The 24,054-nt window shown below is 48.7% G+C and overlaps 1 protein-coding gene across 1 annotated transcript in view; it reads left to right on the top strand.

Moving 5' to 3' along the window:
- Nucleotides 1–3,178: 3,178 nt before the first annotated feature.
- Nucleotides 3,179–24,054, top strand: part of DEPDC1B (DEP domain containing 1B) — a 67,565-nt gene continuing 46,689 nt past the window's right edge. The window contains exons 1-2 of the mRNA XM_040420170.1: nucleotides 3,179–3,265; nucleotides 16,891–17,156. Of these exons, the coding sequence (XP_040276104.1) occupies nucleotides 3,218–3,265; nucleotides 16,891–17,156 (314 nt within the window). The 5' untranslated portion in view covers nucleotides 3,179–3,217. The remainder of the gene's footprint in view (nucleotides 3,266–16,890; nucleotides 17,157–24,054) is intronic.

Raw genomic sequence — 24,054 nt, 5'->3', positions numbered from 1 at the left:
TGCACTGCGGTATATACTATATATCTGTACACTGCATCTATTATACCTCCTACCTCATATCAGTACACTGCTGTATATACTATATATCTGTACACACTGCGTCTATTATACCTCACATATCAGTACACTGCTGTATATACTATATATCTGTACACACTGCATCTATTATACCTTGTACCTAACATATAAGTACACTGCTGTATATACTATATATCTATACACACTGCATATATTATACCTCGTATCTCACATATCAGTACACTGCTGTATATACTATATATCTGTACACTCTGCATCTATTATACCTCGTACCTCACATATCAATACACTGCTGTATATACTATATATCTGTACACACTGCATCTATTATACCTCGTACCTCACATATCAGTACACTGCTGTATATACTATATATCTGTACACACTGCATCTATTATACCTTGTACCTAACATATAAGTACACTGCTGTATATACTATATATCTATACACACTGCATATATTATACCTCGTATCTCACATATCAGTACACTGCTGTATATACTATATATCTGTACACTCTGCATCTATTATACCTCGTACCTCACATATCAATACACTGCTGTATATACTATATATCTGTACACACTGCATCTATTATACCTTGTACCTCACATATCAGTGCACTGCGGTATATACTATATATCTGTACACTGCATCTATTATACCTCCTACCTCATATCAGTACACTGCTGTATATACTATATATCTGTACACACTGCGTCTATTATACCTCGTACCTCACATATCAGTACACTGCTGTATATACTATATATCTGTACACACTGCATCTATTATACCTCGTACCTCACATATCAGTACACTGCTGTATATACTATATATCTGTACACACTGCATCTATTATACCTCGTACCTCACATATCAGTACACTGCTGTATATACTATATATCTGTACACACTGCATCTATTATACCTTGTACCTCACATATATAGTATATACAGAAGTGTACTGATATCTGTACACACAGCCTCTATTATACCTTGTACCTCACATATCAGTGCACTGCGGTATATACTATATATCTGTACACTGCATCTATTATACCTCCTACCTCATATCAGTACACTGCTGTATATACTATATATCTGTACACACTGCGTCTATTATACCTCACATATCAGTACACTGCTGTATATACTATATATCTGTACACACTGCATCTATTATACCTTGTACCTAACATATAAGTACACTGCTGTATATACTATATATCTATACACACTGCATATATTATACCTCGTATCTCACATATCAGTACACTGCTGTATATACTATATATCTGTACACTCTGCATCTATTATACCTCGTACCTCACATATCAATACACTGCTGTATATACTATATATCTGTACACACTGCATCTATTATACCTCGTACCTCACATATCAGTACACTGCTGTATATACTATATATCTGTACACACTGCATCTATTATACCTTGTACCTAACATATAAGTACACTGCTGTATATACTATATATCTATACACACTGCATATATTATACCTCGTATCTCACATATCAGTACACTGCTGTATATACTATATATCTGTACACTCTGCATCTATTATACCTCGTACCTCACATATCAATACACTGCTGTATATACTATATATCTGTACACACTGCATCTATTATACCTTGTACCTCACATATCAGTGCACTGCGGTATATACTATATATCTGTACACTGCATCTATTATACCTCCTACCTCATATCAGTACACTGCTGTATATACTATATATCTGTACACACTGCGTCTATTATACCTCGTACCTCACATATCAGTACACTGCTGTATATACTATATATCTGTACACACTGCATCTATTATACCTCGTACCTCACATATCAGTACACTGCTGTATATACTATATATCTGTACACACTGCATCTATTATACCTCGTACCTCACATATCAGTACACTGCTGTATATACTATATATCTGTACACACTGCATCTATTATACCTCGTACCTCACATATATAGTATATACAGAAGTGTACTGATATCTGTACACACAGCATCTATTATACCTTGTACCTCACATATCAGTGCACTGCGGTATATACTATATATCTGTACATATTTCATGTATAATACTGTGTAATATATGCAGTGTGTGTGCATGTATGTGTGTGTATCTATATATATATATTACACACAGAGCAGTGTATTGATGTGACACATACAAGGTATAATACTGTAGATGCAGTGTTTACAGAAATATGTGGTCAGTTATACATTATGGTCACTGTGTGTGTGAGGTACATGAGGTTGTGGTCACTGTACCTGTCTGAAGTATTATACATGAGTGAGCAATGAGTAAAAACAGGGCATGGAGGGGGGGGGGGGTAAATGATGAGAAGTGGAGGACCTCCTCTTACCTCTCCATTCCAGTCTGTATGGATCAATGCAGAGCTGCTTGCGAACTTCTAATACTTGCTATTAGGGGTTGAAGGACCTGTGATGATGTCATCACAGGTCCTGGCAGATATACCTTTGAAACCTAGGAACTACACCATTTTTGGTGCAGTTCCTTTGCTAGATTCTGCAGGACCTGTGATGTTGAAGATGATGTCATCACAGGTCCTGGCAGATGCACTGTTCTAACCTGGGAACTACACTTTACACTGTGCAGTTCCCTTACAGGACCTGTGATGACATCATCAAAGGTCCTTTAGCTTTAGAAAGATAAACAGGAGCAATTAGGGGGCGGGGCCTCTCCTCCACTTCGGGGCCTGCCTGCAGCCTATCAGAGGAAGGGACACGCCTCTCCCTCCCCTGCACCTCCGCAGCTCCGCTGGCACAGGCAGTTTACAATGGAGATGAGCGCAATGGAAGCGCTCATCTCCCTGTGCCCGGCGGCGGCTCACTAGGTGGGGGCATTTTAGTTGAGGGGGCACAGCATGATGTAGGGTGCCCCCATCCTATGTGCTCCCGCAGGTAGTCGCCCCGCACACTGCACGCAGCGGCCCCAGCAAGTGAGAAGAAGAAGTCCCTGCGCCGCCCCCGCCACCTCCTCCTTCACTCCCCAGAGACGTCACGTGGTGTCCCCACAGCCAATAGGCGGCCGCCGTCCCACAGGTACAAGATTCAAACTGTGTCCGTCTCCTGGAGACACAGCAACACCGGGGAGAGGCGACCGGGCCGGGGACATGGAGCACCGCATCATAGGCCCGGGCCCCTACAGAGCTACCAAGCTGGTGAGAGCTACCTACCTCTGCGCTGTAGTCAGGGCGCTGCATGGGGATTTCTATAGTCTGCGCTGCGGTGGTATGACGTCAGAGGTCCTGTATATACATGGTTGCAAATTTTCTAAGCTATGCTCAGTCCTAGATATGGGGAATACTATGAAAATTTTTAGACTTGAGCAGTGGCTGATCTAATCCGTTCTGGAGATTGCAGTCAGTGTGTGCATTATGTGCCATGTTGTTGTCAGGCCAGGGTTGTGCAGTTTTTATTTCTGATGTCACATGACTTGTCCTGCCAGGTAGTCACCCACACCACGGGGTGCACGCGTTACAAGCCTATAGAGCGCCGCTACCTGGCACATCACGGGTCACATCTCTGATCGCTTACTAAAGTGATGGTCAGCTCCTTGGTGCAGTCGCACATCTGCCCTTTGAGGGTACTTTCACACTAGCGTTATTTTTTTCCGGGACTGAGTTCCATCCTAGGGGCTCAGTACCGGAAAAGAACTGATCAGTTTTATCCCCATGCATTCTGAATGGAGAGAAATCCGTTCAGGATGTCTTCAGTTCAGTCACTGAACGGCGTTTTGGACGGAGGAAATACCGCAGCATGCTCTGGTATTATCTCCGTCCAAAATTTCGGATCAGATGCCGGATCCGGCATTAATTTATATTGAAATGTATTAGTGCCGGATCTGGCATTAAAAATACTGCAATGCCGGTGTGCGCATGGGCAGACCTTTAAAAATGTGAGAGAAAAAAAAATAGAAACGGATCAGTTTATCCGTATGACAGACGGATCCGTTCTTGCAATGCATTTGTGAGATGGATCCTCATCCGGATCAGTCTACAAATGCTGTCCGTTTGAATGTAGATTGCCGGATCCGGCAGGAAGTTCCGACGACAGAACTGCTTGCCGGATCCCTCTGCCGCAAGTGTGAAAGTAGCCTAAGCTTTTGTGCCACTTCAGCCCCCAGCCTGGATGGGAGAAGGCTGCTGAAAGTACCTGTATGACAGGAAATAATCTACGACTCTGTTCACAATGACGCTTTTTTCTCTGTTCTGATGCATGGTTTTTCACTCGAAGGTTTCCGTTCGCGTTAGTTCACCAATGTTACAGATTTCACACAATGCAAAAGAGCGAAACCTGAGCACCTGTGGCAATTTTGCAACATAGGGGGAGATTTATTAAAACTGGTGCAAAGTAGAACTGGCTTAGGGCTCTTTCACACTTGCGTTCTTGTCTTCCGCCATAGAGTTCCGTCGTCGGGGCTCTATGCCGGAAGAATCCTGATCAGTTTTATCCTAATGCATTCTGAATGGAGAGAAATCCGTTCAGGATGCATCAGGATGTCTTCAGTTCCAGAACGGAAAGTTTTTTGGCCGGAGAAAATACCGCAGCATGCTGCGCTTTTTGCTCCGGCCAAAAATCCTGAACACTTGCCGCAAGGCCGGATCCAGAATTAAAGGGGTTATCCCATCATAATGATCACTGTTAAATCTGTTAATGATTTGACAGTGATCATTTTTGTAAATATACTTTATTAACAAATTCCCACCGATTAGGAGAAAATTCATCCCCACTTACCTTATTGTTGTGACTCGGTCTCCCCTGGTTACGACCACCGCTCTTCCGCAAAATCCCGATGGTCGCGCTTGCCCAGAAGACTTCTTCTTTTCTCCCGGCCGGGCCACTCGCTGTCCTGAACGCGCACGCTGCCGCGCATGCCCGACGGTGACTTCTTCCCGGCCAGAATAGTACAGAGCTGCGAACGCGCACGCCGGCTCTGTACTATACTGGCCAGAAATAAGTCACATTGCGCATGCGCGGCAGCGTGCGCGTTCAGTCCAGCGCGCGGCCCGGCCGGGAGAAGACTTCAATCAAGATGAAGCCCGCCCCCAGCCAGAATCCAGGAAGTGAACGCGCGGTGGCAGCAGGTAAGTATGAAACTGCTAAGTGGGATAACCCCTTTAATGCCCATTGAAAGGCATTGATCCGGATCCGGCCTTAAGCTAAACGTCGTTTCGGCGCATTGCCGGATCCGACGTTTAGATTTTTCTGAATGGTTACCATGGCTGCCGGGACGCTAAAGTCCTGGCAGCCATGGTAAAGTGTAGTGGGGAGCAGTATACTTACCGTCCGTGCGGCTCCCGGGGCGCTCCAGAGTGACGTCAGGGCGCCCCAAGCGCATGGATCACGTGATCGCATGGCACGTCATCCATGCGCATGGGGCGCTCTGACATCATTCTGGAGCGCCCCGGGAGCCGCGCGGACTGTAAGTATACCGCTCCCCCGCTCCCCGCTCCTACTATGGCAACCAGGACTTTAATAGCGTCCTGGCTGCCATAGTAACGCTGAAAGCATTTTGAAGACGGATCCGTCTTCAAATGCTTTCAGTACACTTGCGTATTTCCGGATCCGGCGTGTAATTCCAGCAAGTGGAGTACACGCCGGATCCGGACAACGCAAGTGTGAAAGAGGCCTAAGTTGCCCCTAGCAACCAATCAGATGCCACCTTTCATTTTTCAGAGCTCCTTTGGAAAATGAAAGGTGGAATCTGATTGGTTGCTATGGGCAACTAAGCCGGTGCCCTGAATTCTGTGCAGATCTCTCCTCTGCTTGTGAATGGCGTTTCCTATTCCCTGTGCGCTATGCAGTACGGGGAGGAGCAGAGCATTTTATTTTCGTTTCTGTTCTGGTATGGGGGACAGAAAATAAATAGATTAGAAAGTGCCAAATCCAGCATGTGCTGGGCACCAAGATGCCCAACTGGACCTTTGAACCAAAAAGGCGATTGTCTGCTTTCCATAAGGCCTGTTTCGCACTTGCGTTTTGGTTTCCGGTTTTGAGTTCCGGCAGAGGATCTCAAAGCCGGATCAAAACGGTTCAGTTTGATGTTAATACATTCGGACGCGTCCGTTCCGTTGCGATGCGTTTATGTTACACTGAAATGGAACAAACGGGATCCAGGACTAAACTCATTGTAAGGCCTCGTGCACACGGCCGTGAGCGGTCCGTGGTAACCCGGCCGGGATTCCTGCTGACAGCAGGAGCGCACGGCGTCATTGGTTGCTATGACGCTGTGCGCTTCATGCTGCTGTACAGTAATGCACTCGTATAGGTCGTACCAGTGTATCACTGTACAGCAGCGGCGGCATGAAGCGCACGGCGTCATAGCAACCAATGACACCGTGCGCTCCTGCTGTCAGCAGGAATCCCGGCCGGGTTACCACGGACCGCTCTCGGCCGTGGAACACAGCCGTGTGCATGAGGCCTAAGTCAATGGGTGACAGATCTGTTTTGTTTTTTTTGGATCCGAAATAAAAACCGGATCTGGCATCATCGGCTTGCATTGATTTTGCTGCTGGATCCGGTTTGTTCCGATTCGCAGACCGGACCCAAAACCGCAAACGTAACAAAATGGAACGGAAGGCATACTGGTCAGTTTTGTCCTCATTCTTTGTCAATGGGAACAATACAGAACCGTTTTGGCCCAGTTTTGAGATCCTCTGCCGGATCTGAAGACCGGAATGCCAGAACGCAAGTGTGAAACAGGCCTAAGCGGCAGAAAATCTGCAAGAAATCTGCACTGAAATTGCACATAGGGCCTCTTGCACACGAACGTTGTGCATCTGTTCCGTGCATTGGGGACCGCAATTTGCGGTCCCCAATGCACGGGGCAACGTCTGTGCGGCGGCCGGGATGGATCAAGACCTATTCAACTTGAATGGGACTGTGATCCATCCACACCGCAAAAAATAGAACAAGTTCTATTTTTTTTGCGGTGCGGAGGCACGGACAGAAACGCCACGGAAGCACTCCGTAATGCTTCCGTGGGGTTCCGATCTGTGCTTACGTTCCGCATCTCCGCGATTGCAGACCCATTCAAGTGAATGGGTCTGCATCCATGATGCGGAGTGCACAGTATTGAGGACCCGCCGTATGCGGCTATATGGCCACGGGCACACAACGTTCGTATGCAAGAGGCCTAAATGTGCACTACTTATTGCAGTTTTTGGCGTGGATTTGATGTTTCCCTTCCATTGAAAAGGGTGAAATTCACCCAAAAAATGCGACAACAATTGACGTGCTTCAGATTTCAAAATTCACAATTTCTGCACCTAAGAAAAAAAGCTAAGTGTGCAGTAGATTTGTGTAATGCTGGTATTGTTATACACTGCGGTTTTTCCACTCGTAATCTGCACGGATAAACCATATGTAAACCGCACCGTGTGCAGCCACTCTTAGGCCCCTTTCACACTGGCGAGTGAGGTGAACGCATTGCACCCGCACTGAATCCGGACCCATTCATTTCTATGGGGCTGTGCACATGAGCGGTGATTTTAACGCATCACTTGTGCGTTGCGTGAAAATCGCAGCATGCTCTATTTTGTGCATTTTTCACGCAACGCAGGCCCCATAGATGTGAATGGGGCTGCGTGAAAATCGCAAGCAAGTGCGGATGCGGTGCGATTTTCAGGCACGGTTGCTAGGAGACGATCGGGGTGGGGACCCGATCTTTATTATTTTCCCTTATAACATGGTTATAAAGGGAAAATAATAGCATTCTGAATACAGAATGCTTAGTACAATAGGGCTGGAGGGGTTAAAAATAAATAAATAAATAATTTAACTTGCCTTAATCCACTTGTTCGCGCAGCCGGCATCTCTTCTGTCTTCTTCTGTGAGGAATAGGACCTTTGATGACATCACTACGCTCATCACATGATCCATCACCATGTTATAATGAATATAATACAATCTACACAACCTTGAACCCAAACCTGAACTTCTGTGAAGAAGTTCTGGTCTGGGTACCACATTCAGTTTTTTTATCACGCGCGTGCAAAACGCATTGCACCCGCGCGATACAAACTGAACAAAGGAACGCAATCAAAACTGACTGCAATTGCGTACCTACTCGCGCGGGTTTGCCGCAACGCATCCGGACACGCTCGTGTGAAAGAGGCCTTAGGCCCCTTTCACACTAGCGAGTTTTCCGCGCAGGTGCAATGCGTAACGTGAACACATAGCACCCGCACTGAATCCGGACCCATTCATTTCAATGGGTTTGTGTACATGAGCGTTTTTTTCACGCATCACTTCTGCGTTGCCTGAAAATCGCAGCATGTTCTATATTCTGTTTTTTCACGCAGCCCTGGCCCCATAGAAGTGAATGGGGCTTTAGTAAAAAACGCATTGCGTCCGGAAGCAAATACGAATGCAATGCGTTTTTCACTGATGGTTGCTAAGAGATGTTGTTTGTAAACCTTCAGTTTTTTATCATGCGCGTGAAAAACGCATTGCACTTGCGCGGAAAAAACTGAACGCAGACAAAACTGACTGAACTTGCTTGCAAAATGGTGCAAGTTTTACTGAACGCATCTGGAGCCAATCCATCACGGGTGAAAGGGGCCTAATGGTTCCTGTCATTCTGCCTGACAATATACAGCTGCATCTGGCGGTGATTTGGGAGTCTGTGACAGGCTCCTAATGGCACCGATGTGAACCGTAGGCCTGTTTTTGGGGATTTTCAGTGCAAAATCTGCAACAAGTCGACTGTCCTGCACAGGGCCTTACTGTCCTCATTGATTTCAGTGGACTTTGTTAGGGCATTGTCCACATGGGACATAAATAAAAAAAAAATAAAAAAAAATTAGGGATGAATCAGTGGCAAAATTTGCATGATTTACATGCAGATATTAGAGTACGTTCACATCTACAGAATGCCTGATCCGGTATAAATTCCGGATGAAACCCGTTATTTATGCTGGAAAGTGGGCGGATCACTGCCGGACCCTATTAGGCCATCTGCACATGTTGCGGAATACGTGTGTTTTTTCCACGAGGATTCCCATGTGGAAAAAACACTGCGTATTACAATACCGGCAAAGTGTATGAGATGACACTAACCTCATGTACACTTTACGTTTTTTTTTTTCTCCATGCGGTAATTGACCTGCATTGCAGATTTCAAAAGTAAATAGCACGTCAGTTATGTTTGTGGTTTTTAGCTGCGGATTTCACCCGTTTTCAACTAAAGTTGAGATCTGCGGCAAAACTGCGTCTAGTCCTCTCCAAAATCCACAATTTAGAAATTGTGGATTTTGGTGCGATATGCTGCAGAAATGAGCAAAAATCCACATGGAAATTTGTGCGGCTCTTGTGTGTGTTCACCCGCACCAGTGTGCAGGAGGCCTTATAGTCAGATGAAGACTGAAATCACTATGATGCAGTCAGTTCGGGTCAGGGGGGCCACAGTCGGCCCCGGAGATGCGGCCGACACACGGACTGCGTTTCCCGGCCTCATCACTGTTGTGTGAATCGGCCCTTAGTATCCATTATGCTTTCAATTCTATAGGGAGAGATTTATCAAAACTGGTGCAAAGTAAAAATGGCTTTGTAGCCATAGCAACCAATCAGATTCCATCTTACATGTTCCGAAAGGAGCTGTGAAAAATGAAGAGTCGAATCGGATTGGTTGCTATGGGCAACTAAGCCAGTTTTTTTCTTTGCACCAGTTTTGATAAATCTCCCCCAATTAGTTAAAATGTAATCTGTGGCTGAGCGTGCCTGCTGATGGTACTGATCACCCACTGTATATGGGGCCCGGCAACTCTCCACTAATAGCTGATGGTATGGGTGGGGTGGTGGACTTAAAGGGGGTCTCTGGCTAATGATATTGATGACCTTTTTCTCTGGATTGATCATCCATCAGTAGTGGTGCGACACCCAGCACCCCCAGTGATCACCTGTTACCTAGTCAGCTCGCATTCAAGTGAAGGGGAGCAAAACTGATATATAAACATTTCTCCTCTTAACTTCTTTTTCTTTTTTAGAGGGATATATATATATATCTCCTTCAGCTGTTTGGCAAAGCTAGGTGACAGGACCCTTCTGAAGGTTCAGGCGGTGCTCTGGTATCTTTTCCCGTGTGTGGGTGGTGTAATATCGGGTGGCAGGGCACTTCTCGTTACATACCTCTGTACGAGTTGTGGTTTGGCAATTTCCTGCCCGTTTTACATGATGTAGTTGGTACCGTACATAATGGTTATTGAGGTCTCGGCAAGTTTCCTCCTGAGCTGTAGTTCTTCCTCTTCTGTCAGTACAAGTTCCAGCACGCTGCTAGCGGTGATTGTGGGCCTGTTGTTTTTTTTTGTCTTTTATTAGAGTAATGCCTCATTCCTGTACGGGCCGTTAAAGGCTGTACAACTGCTCATGTGTCTCATCATGAAAACCTTAAAAAAAAAAAACATGCTTGTTCAACATAAGGATTTTGCAGCAATCTTGGGTGATCTCAGAGACACACTTCGCTCTAAAATCGCGTAGCGTGGAGATGAATTAGTAAAACAAGAGCTGATTGATTAGAACAGGTTTTAGGGTACGTCCACACGCGCTTAAAGGTCTGCGGAAAAGTGTGCTGTGGTTTTTGCTGCAGAAATGGTGGTGGATTTCACCCCTTTCTATTGCAATGGATGAAATGTGCAATGGAGATCTGCAATTGACACACTGCAAATTTTTAATTTGCACCACTTACGACTTTTTGGACACAGTGTGTGGATGAGATTTCTTAAAGGTTTTTTGGGAGTTTAATATTGATTGCCTATGCTCAGGAACTGCCCTCAGATTGGTGGGGTCTGACACCCAATAACCCAACCGATCAGTTTGAAGAGGCTGCGGTGAGTGCTGCGGCCTCCTTAAAAGGGTTGTCCACTTTTTACTACTGATGACTTATCCTCTGGATAGGTCATCAATATCACATCTGCAGGGGTGTGACACCCTGGACCTGCGCCCATCAGCTGTTAGAAGAGGCCTTGAGCATGGTAGCCTCTACCTAGGCCGCCTGTACATTGGTCACAAGGCCTAATTGGAGCTCAGCCCCATTCACTTCTATAGGCTGAGCTGCACCTAGGCCATGTGAGTGATGAACGTGTCGTCAGTGGCCTAAGAAAAGCTTAGAGAAGGCCGTGGCTTCTCAAACAGCTGATCATCGGGGGTCTCAGGTCTCGGAACCTCACCGAACAGATATGGATGACCTATCCTGAGGATTGGGGATCAGTTATAACGTCTCCCTTTAAGAGATTTACTAATGTGTGTCTATTTACCATTATTCCTCTGTGATCCATTAGTAGACCCTATCAAACCTTTGAGACCCTGCTTGTTTCTAAGGGGTTACTTCCACTCCTGCCATGCAGTAGCAATGGCTGCTCTTGTGTGCAGCAAGGGAAGCATCCAGCTTTTCTGGTGACGGGAAATCCCAGGAGCGAGTGAGCATAGAGGCCGTCGCATGCGCATTACCTCCCGTTCCCGGCTCCAGGACATGCACCACAGCTCTATAGATGTTCCATACAACTATTACGAAAAAAACTATCTGCTGAAGGCCCGCTACACCAAGGATGCTAATGATTCTAATACACTAGCAGCCTTGGGACCTTGCATCCATGTTCACCAAACCTGTGTGTGAAATAAGCCTCAGGATATTAGGCTTCTGGGTGATAACTAGAATATACCCATTCACTGACAGTGTGTGTGTATGTGTATATATATATATATATATATATATATCTCACTATGTGTTTTCTGTTTTACTTTGAGCCGGCTGCATGTACTTTAGTCTGACTGTAATTGATGACTTCACCCTTCTTATCTTTCCAGGGCTCCACTATATAAACCACGGTGACCCTTGCTTCTAGCGGTATCTGTCCTGCTGCCAGCCCATGTATACACCCCTCCACAGGCTGGGCCTCTCACTATAACACTCTCTTTTCTTGTAGACTGTCTCCTTTGTCTACTCCGCTCATACTTTGATATTTACATGATAAAATATACTCTGCACTGTGGCTGACCACTAGGCCACTTAAGGTGAGTTCTCCCAGTGCAATGACTAGGCAGATTATTAGGAATGAACGTTCGTTCCCGACCATCTGCCCGCGTAAAGGCGCAGCCGATCACAAGATTACTGAGCAAAATGCTTGTTCATCGGGTGAAACTGTAGTTCATACAGGCAACTAAATTATAATTTCTGGGCAGCAGAATGTCCTGTCTAAACAGCGATCTTCTGCCCAGAAACTATGCAGCTGAATGAGGAGGTGCGTTAGCAGCAGCGACCGCTCGCTCATACTGTGGAGGTGATCGCTACATGTAAATGCTTCACCCCCACTGAAAGAGCAGCCGACTGTTGGGAAGGAACGCATCCTTCCCAGCAACCTGCTGCTACTCAGTAAGTGTAAATGCACCTTCACACATTGCATTTGCAGTGCACTTCCAACGTATGAGCCAGAAAATGTGTAATTTTTTTGCTTTATGGAGTAGTGCAGTAGATTGTAAAAAAAAATATTTAAAAATTTGCACTGTGTAATTTATTTTGTAATTTCGGATGGCATCCGTTTTTTTTTTGCGGACCACAAAACGCATACAGTCGTGTGCATGTAGCCTAAGGCTAGTTTCACACAAGCGCCACGAGATCCAGCAGGCTGCCCGACATATTCTCTGCATATTTGCAGAGTTGCAGCCGGATCCCTGCTGGACCCCATTATAGTTAATGAGGCCAGCAGCAGGCATTGAGGTACCATCTGGCAATACCAGATCCAGAGAGCTTCGGCACGCTGTGCCCTGTTGGAACAGACGGCTGGATCTCTTACTGCTGTGTGAAGCTAGCCTAACCTGTACCTCCAATGGACACTGCAAAACACAGAGTAGCTTCACCTTCCCAAGTATATGCTGTTAACACTGTTGTTGTTGTTATTATTACTATTATGTTGCATCTTGGGTCAATGGTTGTCCAGTGCAAGACCTCACATGCACTGGTATATTTGGGATGTATCCCTGCATACTTTGACTCTGTCCAGTCAAGGACTAGCATGTCCAACTATGTAGGGACACACATCTTTCACAAGTGGTATGATAACATCCAGTTCTTAATGCAGTCATAAATTTTCCGGAGGAATGGCAGAGGATTAACACAACCTAAGGCCTCATGCACACGACCGTTGTGTGCACCCGTGGCCGTTGTGCCGTTTTCCGTTTTTTTTCGCGGACCCATTGACTTTCAATGGGTCCGTGGAAAAATCGGAAAATGCACCGTTTTGCAGCCGAGACCGTGATCCGTGTTTCCTGGCCGTGAAAAAAATATGACCTGTCCTATTTTTTTCACGGCCAACGGTTCACGGACCCATTCAAGTCAATGGGTCCGTGAAAGAACACGGATGCACACAAGATTGGCATCCGTGTCCGTGATCCGTGGCCGTAGGTTAGTTTTTATACAGACGGATCCGAAGATCCGTCTGCATAAAAGCTTTTTCAAAGCTGAGTTTTCACTTCGTGAAAACTCAGAACCGACAGTATATTCTAACACAGAAGCGTTCCCATGGTGATGGGGACGCTTCTAGTTAGAATACACTACAAACTGTGTACAAGACTGCCCCCTGCTGCCTGGCAGCACCCGATCTCTTACAGGGGGCCGTGATCAGCACAATTAACCCCTTCAGGTGCGGCACCTGAAAGGGTTAATTGTACTATCATATCCCCCTGTAAGAGATCAGGGCTGCCAGGCAGCAGGGGGCAGACCCTCCCCCCCCTCCCCAGTTTGAATATCATTGGTGGCCAGTGCGGCCCCCCCCCCTCCCTCTATTGTAATAATTCGTTGGTGGCACAGTGTGCGCCCCTCCCTCCCTCTATTGTAATAATTCGTTGGTGGCACAGTGTGCGCCCCCCCCCCCTCCCTCTATTGTAATAAATCGTTGGTGGCACAGTGTGCGCCCCCCATTGCCCCCCCCCCCCCCTCTATAGCATTAACAACGTTGGTGGCCAGTGTGCAGCCTCCATCTCCCCCCCCCCCCCTCCCCCCCATCATCATTGGTGGCAGCGGAGTTCCGATCGGAGTCCCAGTTTATTCGCTGGGGCTCCGATCGGTAACCATGGCAACCAGGACGCTACTACAGTCCTCATTGCCATGGTTACTTAGCAATAGTACAATAGTAGAAGATTAATACTTACCTGCTGCTGCGATGTTCGTGTCCGGCCGGGAGCTCCACCTACTGGTAAGTGACAGTGACAGGTCTGTGCGGCGCATTGCTAAATGAACCGTCACTTACCAGTAGGAGGAGCTCCCGGCCGGACACGAACATCACAGCTCCCAGGTAAGTATGAATCTTGTACTATTGCTAGTAACCCGCTGCCACCAATGATCGGGGGGGGGGGGGGGGGGCGCGCAAGATGGGAGGCCGCACACTGGCCACCAATGTTGAAAATGCTATAGAGGGAGGGGGGCCAATGATTGCCACCAACGATTTATTACAATAGAGGGAGGAAGGGGGGGGGGGGCGCACACTGTGCCACCAACGAATTATTACAATAGAGGGAGGAAGGGGGGGGGGGGGGCACACTGTGCCACCAACGAATTATTACAATAGAGGGCGCAAGATGGGAGGCCGCACACTGGCCACCAATGTTGAAAATGCTATAGAGGGAGGGGGGCCAATGATTGCCACCAACGATTTATTACAATAGAGGGAGGAAGGGGGGGGGGGCGCACACTGTGCCACCAACGAATTATTACAATAGAGGGAGGAAGGGGGGGGCGCACACTGTGCCACCAACGATTTATTACAATGGAGGAAGGGGGGGGGGCCGCACTGGCCACCAATGATATTCAAACTGGGGAGGGGGGGGGGGTCTGCCCCCTGCTGCCTGGCAGCCCTGATCTCTTACAGGGGGATATGATAGTACAATTAACCCCTTCAGGTGCGGCACCTGAGGGGTTAATTGTGCTGATCACGGCCCCCTGTAAGAGATCGGATGCTGCTAGGCAGCAGGGGGCAGTCATGTACACAGTTTGTAGTATATTCTAACTAGAAGCGTCCCCATCACCATGGGAACGCCTCTGTGTTAGAATATACTGTCGGAAATGAGGTTTCACGATCTAACTCATATCCGACAGTATATTCTAACATAGAGGCGTTCCCATGGTGATGGGGACGCTTCAAGTTAAAATATACCATCGGATTGGAGAAAACTCCGATCTGATGGTATAAAAGGGACTCCGGACTTTACATTGAAAGTCAATGGGGACGGATCCGTTTGAAATGGCACCATATTGTGTCAACGTCAAACGGATCCGTCCCCATTGACTTGCATTGTAATTCAGGACGGATCCGTTTGGCTCCGCACGGCCAGGCGGACACCAAAATGACTTTTTTTTCATGTCCGTGGATCCGCCAAAAATCAAGGAAGACCCACGGACGAAAAAACGGTCACGGATCACGGACCTACGGACCCTGTTTTTGCGGACCGTGAAAAAAAACGTTCGTGTGCATGAGGCCTAAAGGAAAGATGTTCCAGAATTGGCCTGCATTTCATTGAAGGTCCTCCTTCGTACCAAGTTTGACCAGCTGCATTCAGTGTTTATCACCAGAGAATGTGGGGTCATGTAATCGGTCAGGGTCCTCTCTGATCTAGTCCACAAGCTGATCATGACCTGAGCTAGTCCTGTTGGTGAGGGCACAAACCTGAAATGTGATGTTTCCAGCAGTATGAAAGACAACCAGAAAGTGTGGACTGCTGGTAGTTTGCTCCAGCGAGGTTGTGTTTGCAGGGGTCACTTTCACAGTCCGTTAATTAACACTGAATAATGGGTGCGGGTGACAGAACCCTGTCTCCCTGAAACTGGCCTGTGGAGAAATCTTTAGTATTCATTGCTCAACTCAATTTCACAGTGAGAGATTTCATATTTCCTTTTCACTTAAAAGGAGAAAATGTAAGCTTGAGAAAGCCATCAAGGAGCCCAGGGACATGAGTCATCATCTACGGTTATTTTCGGACTCCAGGTATAGAGGCTTGCATCGAAAAATTAACTTTTTTGAATTGTTATTCGTTGGGTTTGGTGCCATTACTTAAAAAAAATATTTAGAAAAGCTCAGAATCTTCTACAAGAAATGTAAATAATGATGGCACACCAATCCTGAGCCTCCACCAGTCCCTACTTCCTGGTGCTTCTCGACACAGAGGGACCGAACGCTCGGCCAAATACCAGCACCAACAATGGCTTACCTCAGGCAGTGATTGGCTGAATGATCGTTCCCAGGGTCTTAAAGGGGTTGTCTTGTCTGAAACATTGGTGGCATATAACTGGGATATGCCACCAATGTCAGATAGGTGCAGGCCCTACCTCTCCAGAACGGGCTGCTCCTTCCTATTCAATTGAACAGCTCAGACAAGATGGCCGCCCCATAATCATGTTCAGGAAATAGAATTTAAAAAAATCTAAAATTAGAAAAAAAGGGTATGTGCTACTATCTGGTTGTAACTGGCAGAAAAAAAAAATGGTGACGCCTTTCTTTTAAACCTAAGACATTGATTGTCCATCAGGCTTCCCCGATGCTGCCCAGTATGTCCATAGTGACTGTACTCTATCTCTGCAGTTTCATAGAGATGAATGTAGTGGAAGTCAGTTGTCGGAGGGCCCAGTGGAGTGCGGGGTCCCCGTTTTCGTGATCGGTGATGACCCCCTCCATTCTAATAGTTATACCCAATCCTGTGAATAGGGGGTAACTTCAGATTACCGGAATACCCCTTTTAAATTTGCTGATGATGCAGGACATTGCATAACGTAGTTCTTCTCTTCTCCTCCGTCTTACAGTGGAATGAAACAATTGAGCTTTTCCGCTCTGGAATGACCCAGAAGAAGCATCGTGTGCACTTTAAGATGTATGAGCGCTGCTTTACTGCGACAGAAGCCGTGGACTGGTTACATGAACTGCTCCAGTGCAACCAAAACTTTGGACCAGAAGTAACTCGCAGTCAAACCGTCCAGCTGTTAAAGAAGTTCCAGAAGAACCACGTCATCGAGGATGTGAAAGGAAGATGGGGAAAGGAAGACTTTGAGGATAACAACAACCTGTACAGGTGAGTTTTGTCAATGTGCAAATGATGTGCATGACCTGGTCCTTGGCTTTCAGGATACATGCGCCCACACCCTCCTTTTAATTTACATACAAAGGGAAACTCGAAAATGTTAATGAAAGCATAAAACAACATAATAAAGGCAGTAGATTTAAAGGGGCCTTCCAGGATTTTAAAGGAGTTGTCATCTCAAGCACTATCTTATCACTCTGTCTGCTCTGGGACCCACAGCTATCTCTAAAATGGTGCCCGCATGTGGGGCTGCTCTCCTTTCATTTCTATGGGATTGCTGAAAATAGCTGAAAGGTGTGTTCAGCTATTTTCAGAAGTCCCTTAGAAATGAATGGGAAGCACACCGCGCAAGCGTAGCCGCCACTATGGGGTTGACGGAAATACCCAATCCAGCGCTAGGTTATTTTTGGCACGATAATGATATGATCTCATAACTGCAGCATTCATTTCTATGGGAGCAGCACTTCATCCTCTACACCAGGGATCAGCAACCTTCGGCACTCCAGCTGTGGTGAAATTACAACTCCCAGCATACAAACATGCTTGGCTGTTGTTGGAACTCCCATAGAAGTCGATGGAGCATGCTGGGAGTTGTAGTTTCACCACAGCTGGAGTGCCGGAGGGTGCTGACCTCTGCTCTACACAATAGACAGAGTTGTGTAGTTTCGGTCAGGCTTGACCTGCCAATCTAGTATCCTGAGGATAGACCATTAATGTTAAAATCCTGGACAGCCCTTTTAATTGCTAACTGTTACTGTATAAAGTGTTAACCCTTGAAACTTCTGGATAGATGGAAGATCTTTTGCTGGGTAAAACGTAGTAACCTGGTATTAACATCTACAAGTTTATCTGGTGTTTTACTAGATTAGTAGGCAAGTTTAAATGGTGGAACTAATTATTTCAGACTTTAGTAGCTGGTTACACTGCTCTGGGAACCAGTTTTATTTAGGCCTCTTTCACACTACCGTATGGCTATTTCAGTGTTTTGTGGTCTGTTTTTCATGGATCCGTTTTTCGTTTCGGTTCCGTTTTTCCGTATGGCATATACAGTAATTACATAGAACAAATTGGATAGATGGTTCCGCAAAAAACGGCACGGATATGGAAGACATACGGATGCATTTCCGTATGCATTCCGTTCTTTTTGCGGACCTACTGACTTTAATGGAGCCACGGAACGTGATTTGCGGCCAAATATAGGACATGTTCTATCTTTGCACGGAACGGAGATACAGAAACACGGAAACGGAATACATACGGAGTACATTCAGTTTTTTTTGCGGACCCATTAAAATGAATGGTACCGTATACGGACCGGAAAAAAAAAAACTGTAGTGTGAAAGAGGCCTTAGGCTGGGTTCACAAGTTGCTTTTGTGTTTCTTCTCAACACAAAGAGCAGTAGTTCAGCTCTCTTATGACAGCCAGGCTTATGCTCTAATGGCCCAAATCGTCAGAAGCGCTAATTTTCATTTAATCCCTTTAGATGCTGCAATCAATAGCGACCTTGGCATCTGCGTAGTTGCAGAGGGAAGAGACTTCCTCTGTCACGCATCAGCACAGCTGCGGATGAGATTGCAGGGTGCTGATGTCTGTACATGGAATGCTGGGGTGCAGTGAAGGCCTAGTAGCCCAGTATCCTATTGGCAGCATAATACACTGCACTACATAAGTAGTACAGTATATTATGTAAACGAACAAAGGATCGCATGTCCGTCATCTTGTAGGGCTAATAAGTGTAAAATAAAGATTTTAAATAAAGATTCAAGTTAAAAATACAACTTTATTTCATTTAAAAATACTTTGGTATCAATGTATCTGTATTGATCAGACCTATGAGGATTGCTGGAAAAAAAATTTTTTTTTAATTTCAGGAATTTTTTATTTTTTTTTCTTATTCACCACCAAAAAGAGGACTAAAAAGATATCAAAGTGTTATTAACCACAAAATAGTACCAATGAAAACTACAAGTCCTGCAAAAATCAAGCCCTCCCAAATAAAAACGTTATGGGTCTGAGAATGTGGCAATGAAAAAGCTTTTTTCTCGCCCATATTCCTTGGGGGACACAGGAAACCATGGGTATAGCTCTGCTCCCTAGGAGGCGTGACACTAAGTGAAAGCTGTAAGCCCCTCCTCCATCAGCTATACCCTTCAGCCTGGAGAGAGAGACTACCAGTTTTTGCTTAGTGTCCAAGGAGGCAAGACACTCCCTGCTTAGGCAGGGTTGTTTTCCTATAATTTTTTTATTTTTGCGTTATTTGTTGTTTTTAATTCGGTTTTTTTCTACTTACAGGGACAACAGAGGCGCACTAGACCCCTCTGTTTACTCCCGGGGTTGAGTCGCGCCAGTGCCGGTAATACCGCACTGCCGCCTCCCCCACAGAAGACAAGGTGGACCAGGGCAGCCTCGCTCCCCTGCGTCCCGCCAGCTCAAGGGTCGCCCGCACGCCAAGTCCCTCCCCCGGCTTCCTGCCACTGCGGTGCCAGTGGCTGAAGGGGCGACCCTGCTGGATGGATTGAGGGCGAAGACAGCGTATGGTGAGAGTGGCTGCTCCAGCCTCCCCTTCCCTCCCTCCCACCGCTGCTACATCTCTCCGTGGTGTCCATCTACCCCCCCTCCCCCCCCCCCTTCCCTCCCCTCCCCCATGGGCATATCGGGGCCGGCAACTTTACCTGCCATCATTTGGGGGGGACTTCGTTCTGGTGTTGCAGACCCAGGACAAGGTGGTTCTTAGGGGGGTGACTACCACTTCAACGGCAGGGCAGTCAGGGGGACGGCTGTATGAGGAGTCGTCACATTCAGGCGGGGGCCGCTTACTTGGCGCGAACGGCACCTTTTCATGGCCGGCACTTCATCTACCTAGGGGGTTAAATCATTTTGCCGCGCGCGCGGCTCTGCTTCTCTTCAGCGCGGCAAGGGGGGGGGGCGGAGCTTTCTACATGCGCTCCGCTACTTCCTGGTTCGTCGGGCTCCACATTTCAGATGCTGCGTGGAGCTCTGTCTTCTGTGCCTGCCGCCTCTCCTCCACAGCCTCCCTTCAGTCTGCTGCCCTTGCTGTCTGCCGCTTGCATCATCTGGGTCTGGTAGGACTGTTAACCCCATCCGTGCCACCAGTACTGTTACTTGGGTGTGATCCCCGTTTTTTTTTTTTTTTTTTTTTTTTTTTTTTTCCACCTGGGGTCTCCCACTTTAAGTGCAACTTTTTTTCCACCATGTCAGACCCTTCTGCAGCTGCCAAGCCTTGGTACCATGCCTGTACCGCTTGTAGGGAAGCCTTTCCCCGGGGGCAGTCTGATCCGCACTGTCCTGCATGCCGAGCTCCACCGCAGCCTCAGTCGCCCGCTGTGTCGCTCCCTGCTTCCTCTGACCCGCCTGACTGGGCTAGATCCCTGTCCCAGGCCGTGGAAAGCCTCACTCAGGTCGTGGGCTGCCTAATAGACAGGCCGCCTACCCCGCAGGACGCCACTCTTACTGTCGCGCCCTCCGGGTCCATCGCTTCTGCCGCTGCGGCGGGTTCACCCTCTCTTAGTGACCCTTCCCAAGCTAGGCACTCTCAGAAGCGTTTTAGAGTAGAGCGAGCCTCCTCCTCGGATGCCTCCCTCTCCCCGCCACGCGTGCGCACTCAGACGAGCCTCTCCTCTCCAAAGGATTCGCTCTCTGAAGGTGAATTGGCGGTTTCAGATTTGGAAATGGACTCGGCCCTGCCGTCCAAGCTAGCCTCAGCGATGGGTCAGCTCATCTCTGATATTCGTGACACCTTTAAGGTGCAAGATGACCCCCCTAGCTCTGACGCAGCTAGCGTCTCCTTTATCAGACCCAGGCAGGCCTCAAAAGTTTTTCCAATCCACTCTGATTTCTCCTCCGTGGTGTCTAAGGCTTGGGCTCGCCCGGACGCCCGTTTTGTCAACCCCAAGAAGCTGGACATTTGCTATCCTTTTCCGGCCGATGTCGTGGCCACCTGGTCGTCCCCACCCAAGATGGACCCCCCTGTGGCCCGTTTGTCAAAGAACACGGCCATCCCTGTTCCCGACGGGTCCTCTCTTCAGTCAGCGGAGGACCGTCGCATGGAGACCCTTTCCAAGGGCATTTTTGCTGCCTCCGGTTCTGCCCTCAGACCGGTTTTTGCCTCTGCTTGGGCAGGTAAAGCAATCTCTGCTTGGGGTGCGCAGCTGGAACAGGAGTTGGACTCGGACGTCCCCATCCAGGACCTACGTTCCTTGGCCCAGCTTATTATTCGGGCCGGGAATTTTGTTTGTGAGGCCTCCCTTGATGCGGGAGCCCTTATTGCACGCTCCTCCGCCCTGGCGGTTTCCGTCAGGAGGGAGCTCTGGCTGAAGGTTTGGAAAGCGGACGCTGCCTCCAAACATTCCTTGGCGGGGCTACCGTTTGCGGGTTCCCGCCTTTTTGGGGTCCGCCTAGACGAGCTTATTTCGGAGGCCACGGGTGGTAAAAGCACCCATCTTCCTCAACCCCAAGCCAGGGGCGCCCCCCGCGGACGCCCCGGTGCGTCTCGTTTTCGGTCCTCCCGCAGGAACTCTGGGGCTCCCCCCGCAGCTGCCGCTTCGGCCCCTCCCCAGGATAAGCGTAGGAAGCCGTTTTTTCGGGCGCAGCCCTCCTGGCGCAGGCCGCAGGCTGCCCGCACACCCGCACACCCGCAGCAAAGCAGTCCTCTGCCTGAAGGCGCGCCCCCACCCACCCGGGTGGGGGGCCGGCTCCTCCTTTTCAGGGACGTCTGGATGGCTCACGTCTCCGACGCCTGGGCTCTCGAAATTGTGTCCTCCGGATACAAAATCGAATTCGCGTCCTTCCCTCCAGATCGGTTCTTTCGCTCCCGCCCGCCGCGGGACCCGAAAAGCGCGGCTGCGTTCTCCGCGGCTGTTCAAGCCTTACTGGACAGAGGAGTGATTACCCCCGTTCCTCTAGAGGAAAGGTTCCAAGGGTTCTATTCGAACCTCTTTGTAGTTCCCAAGAAGGGAGGTTCGGTGCGGCCCATTTTGGACCTCAAAAAGCTCAACCGTTTTCTCCTCCTTCGACGGTTTCGGATGGAGTCCCTCCGTTCCGCGGTGGCTTCCCTGGAGCGGGGAGACTTCATGTCTTCCATCGATATACAGGATGCCTACCTCCATGTTCCGGTAGCCCGGTGTCACCATCGCTTCCTCCGATTCGCCGTGGGGGACCTCCACTTCCAATTTGTCGCCCTTCCCTTTGGGCTGGCAACAGCCCCCCGGGTGTTCACCAAGGTCCTGGCCCCGGTTTTGGCCTTACTCCGTTCCAGGGGTATTTTTCTGCTACCGTACTTGGACGATATCCTCATCAAGGCTCCGTCCCTTTCTCAAGCGGTTGCCAGCGTGGATCTCACTCTAGAGACTCTGGCGAGGTTCGGTTGGGTCATCAACTTCCCCAAGTCCTCCCTTCCCCCCTCCAGACAACTGGTCTTCCTGGGAATGCTTTTAGACACGGGAGCGGCAGAGGTACGTCTTCCCTCGGAAAAACGATTGACCCTCCGCCGGGCGATTCGGGGTCTCCTTCTCCACCGTCGACCGTCCTTCCGCTTCTGCATGCGGGTCTTGGGGCAGATGGTTGCCTGCTTCGAGGCGATCCCATTTGCGCAGTTTCACTCCCGCCCTCTCCAACGGGCGATCCTCTCCTCCTGGGACAAATCGCCGCAGTCTCTGGATCATCCCTTCCATCTATCGCCTCCGGTGCGGTCATCTCTCCGCTGGTGGTTACAGTCCCCTCTTCTGGGCAGGTCCTTTCTGCCGCTCAACTGGTTGGTGGTTACAACCGATGCCAGTCTCTTGGGCTGGGGAGGCGTGTTTCCTCCCCGATCCGTCCAGGGCATTTGGTCTCCATCGGAGTCCAAACTCTCGATCAATGTCCTGGAGCTGAGAGCGGCCCTTCTGTCTCTGCGACACTGGACTCATCTGCTGAAGGGTCATCCAGTTCGTGTGCAATCGGACAACGCCACGGCCGTGGCATACATAAACCACCAGGGGGGCACTCGCAGCGCTGCAGCGATGCGGGAGGTCACCAGCATTCTCCGTTGGACGGAAGCCCACGTCCCGGCTCTATCGGCAATTTTTATTCCAGGGGTGGACAATTGGGCGGCGGACTTCCTCAGTCGCACCACTGTCGACCCCGGCGAGTGGTCTCTTCACCCGGAGGTATTCGAGGCCATTTGCCTTCGTTGGGGCATGCCGGACGTGGACCTCATGGCCTCCAAGTTCAATCACAAGGTCCCCGCCTATCTGTCCAGGGCCAGGGATCCGGGAGCTTGCGGAGCCGACGCCCTCGTTCGTCCTTGGCGAGGCTTCGCGCGTCCGTACATATTCCCTCCCATCCCACTCCTGCCCAAGGTCCTTCGGAAGATCGCGGCGGAGGGCGTCTCGGTGATTCTGGTCGCTCCGGACTGGCCCCGCCGATCTTGGTATGCCGACCTCATGCTGCTCCTGGCAGACGCGCCCTGGCCGCTGCCCGCCAGGGAAGATCTTCTCTCTCAGGGACCGATCTTCCACCCGCGTTTAAGGTCCCTACGTTTGACGGCGTGGTTGTTGAGACCACCGTCTTGACACGTAGGGGTTTTTCTGCGGACGTCGTCCGCACCATGATCCGTGCCCGCAAGCTGTCCTCTTCTAGGATCTATTATAGGACCTGGAGGACCTATTTGGGGTTCTGTGCCGATCTGGGGATTCCTCCGCTCCGCCTTTTTCTCCCCACTGTTTTGTCCTTCCTGCAGAGCGGACTCGCCCAGGGTCTGGGTCTTAGTTCTTTGAAGGGTCAGGTGTCTGCGCTGTCCATTTTGTTTCAGCGCCCACTGGCCCCCCTTGGTCCTGTCAAGACCTTCCTTCAGGGCGTGGCTCACGCGGTTCCCCCGTACCGCCCTCCGGT

The sequence above is a fragment of the Bufo bufo genome, chromosome 2 (assembly GCF_905171765.1).
Source record: "Bufo bufo chromosome 2, aBufBuf1.1, whole genome shotgun sequence".
NCBI classification, from domain to species: Eukaryota; Metazoa; Chordata; class Amphibia; order Anura; family Bufonidae; genus Bufo; species Bufo bufo.
Note: the sequence above shows the minus strand (reverse complement) of the source record. Positions and strands in the feature narration are given on the sequence as shown.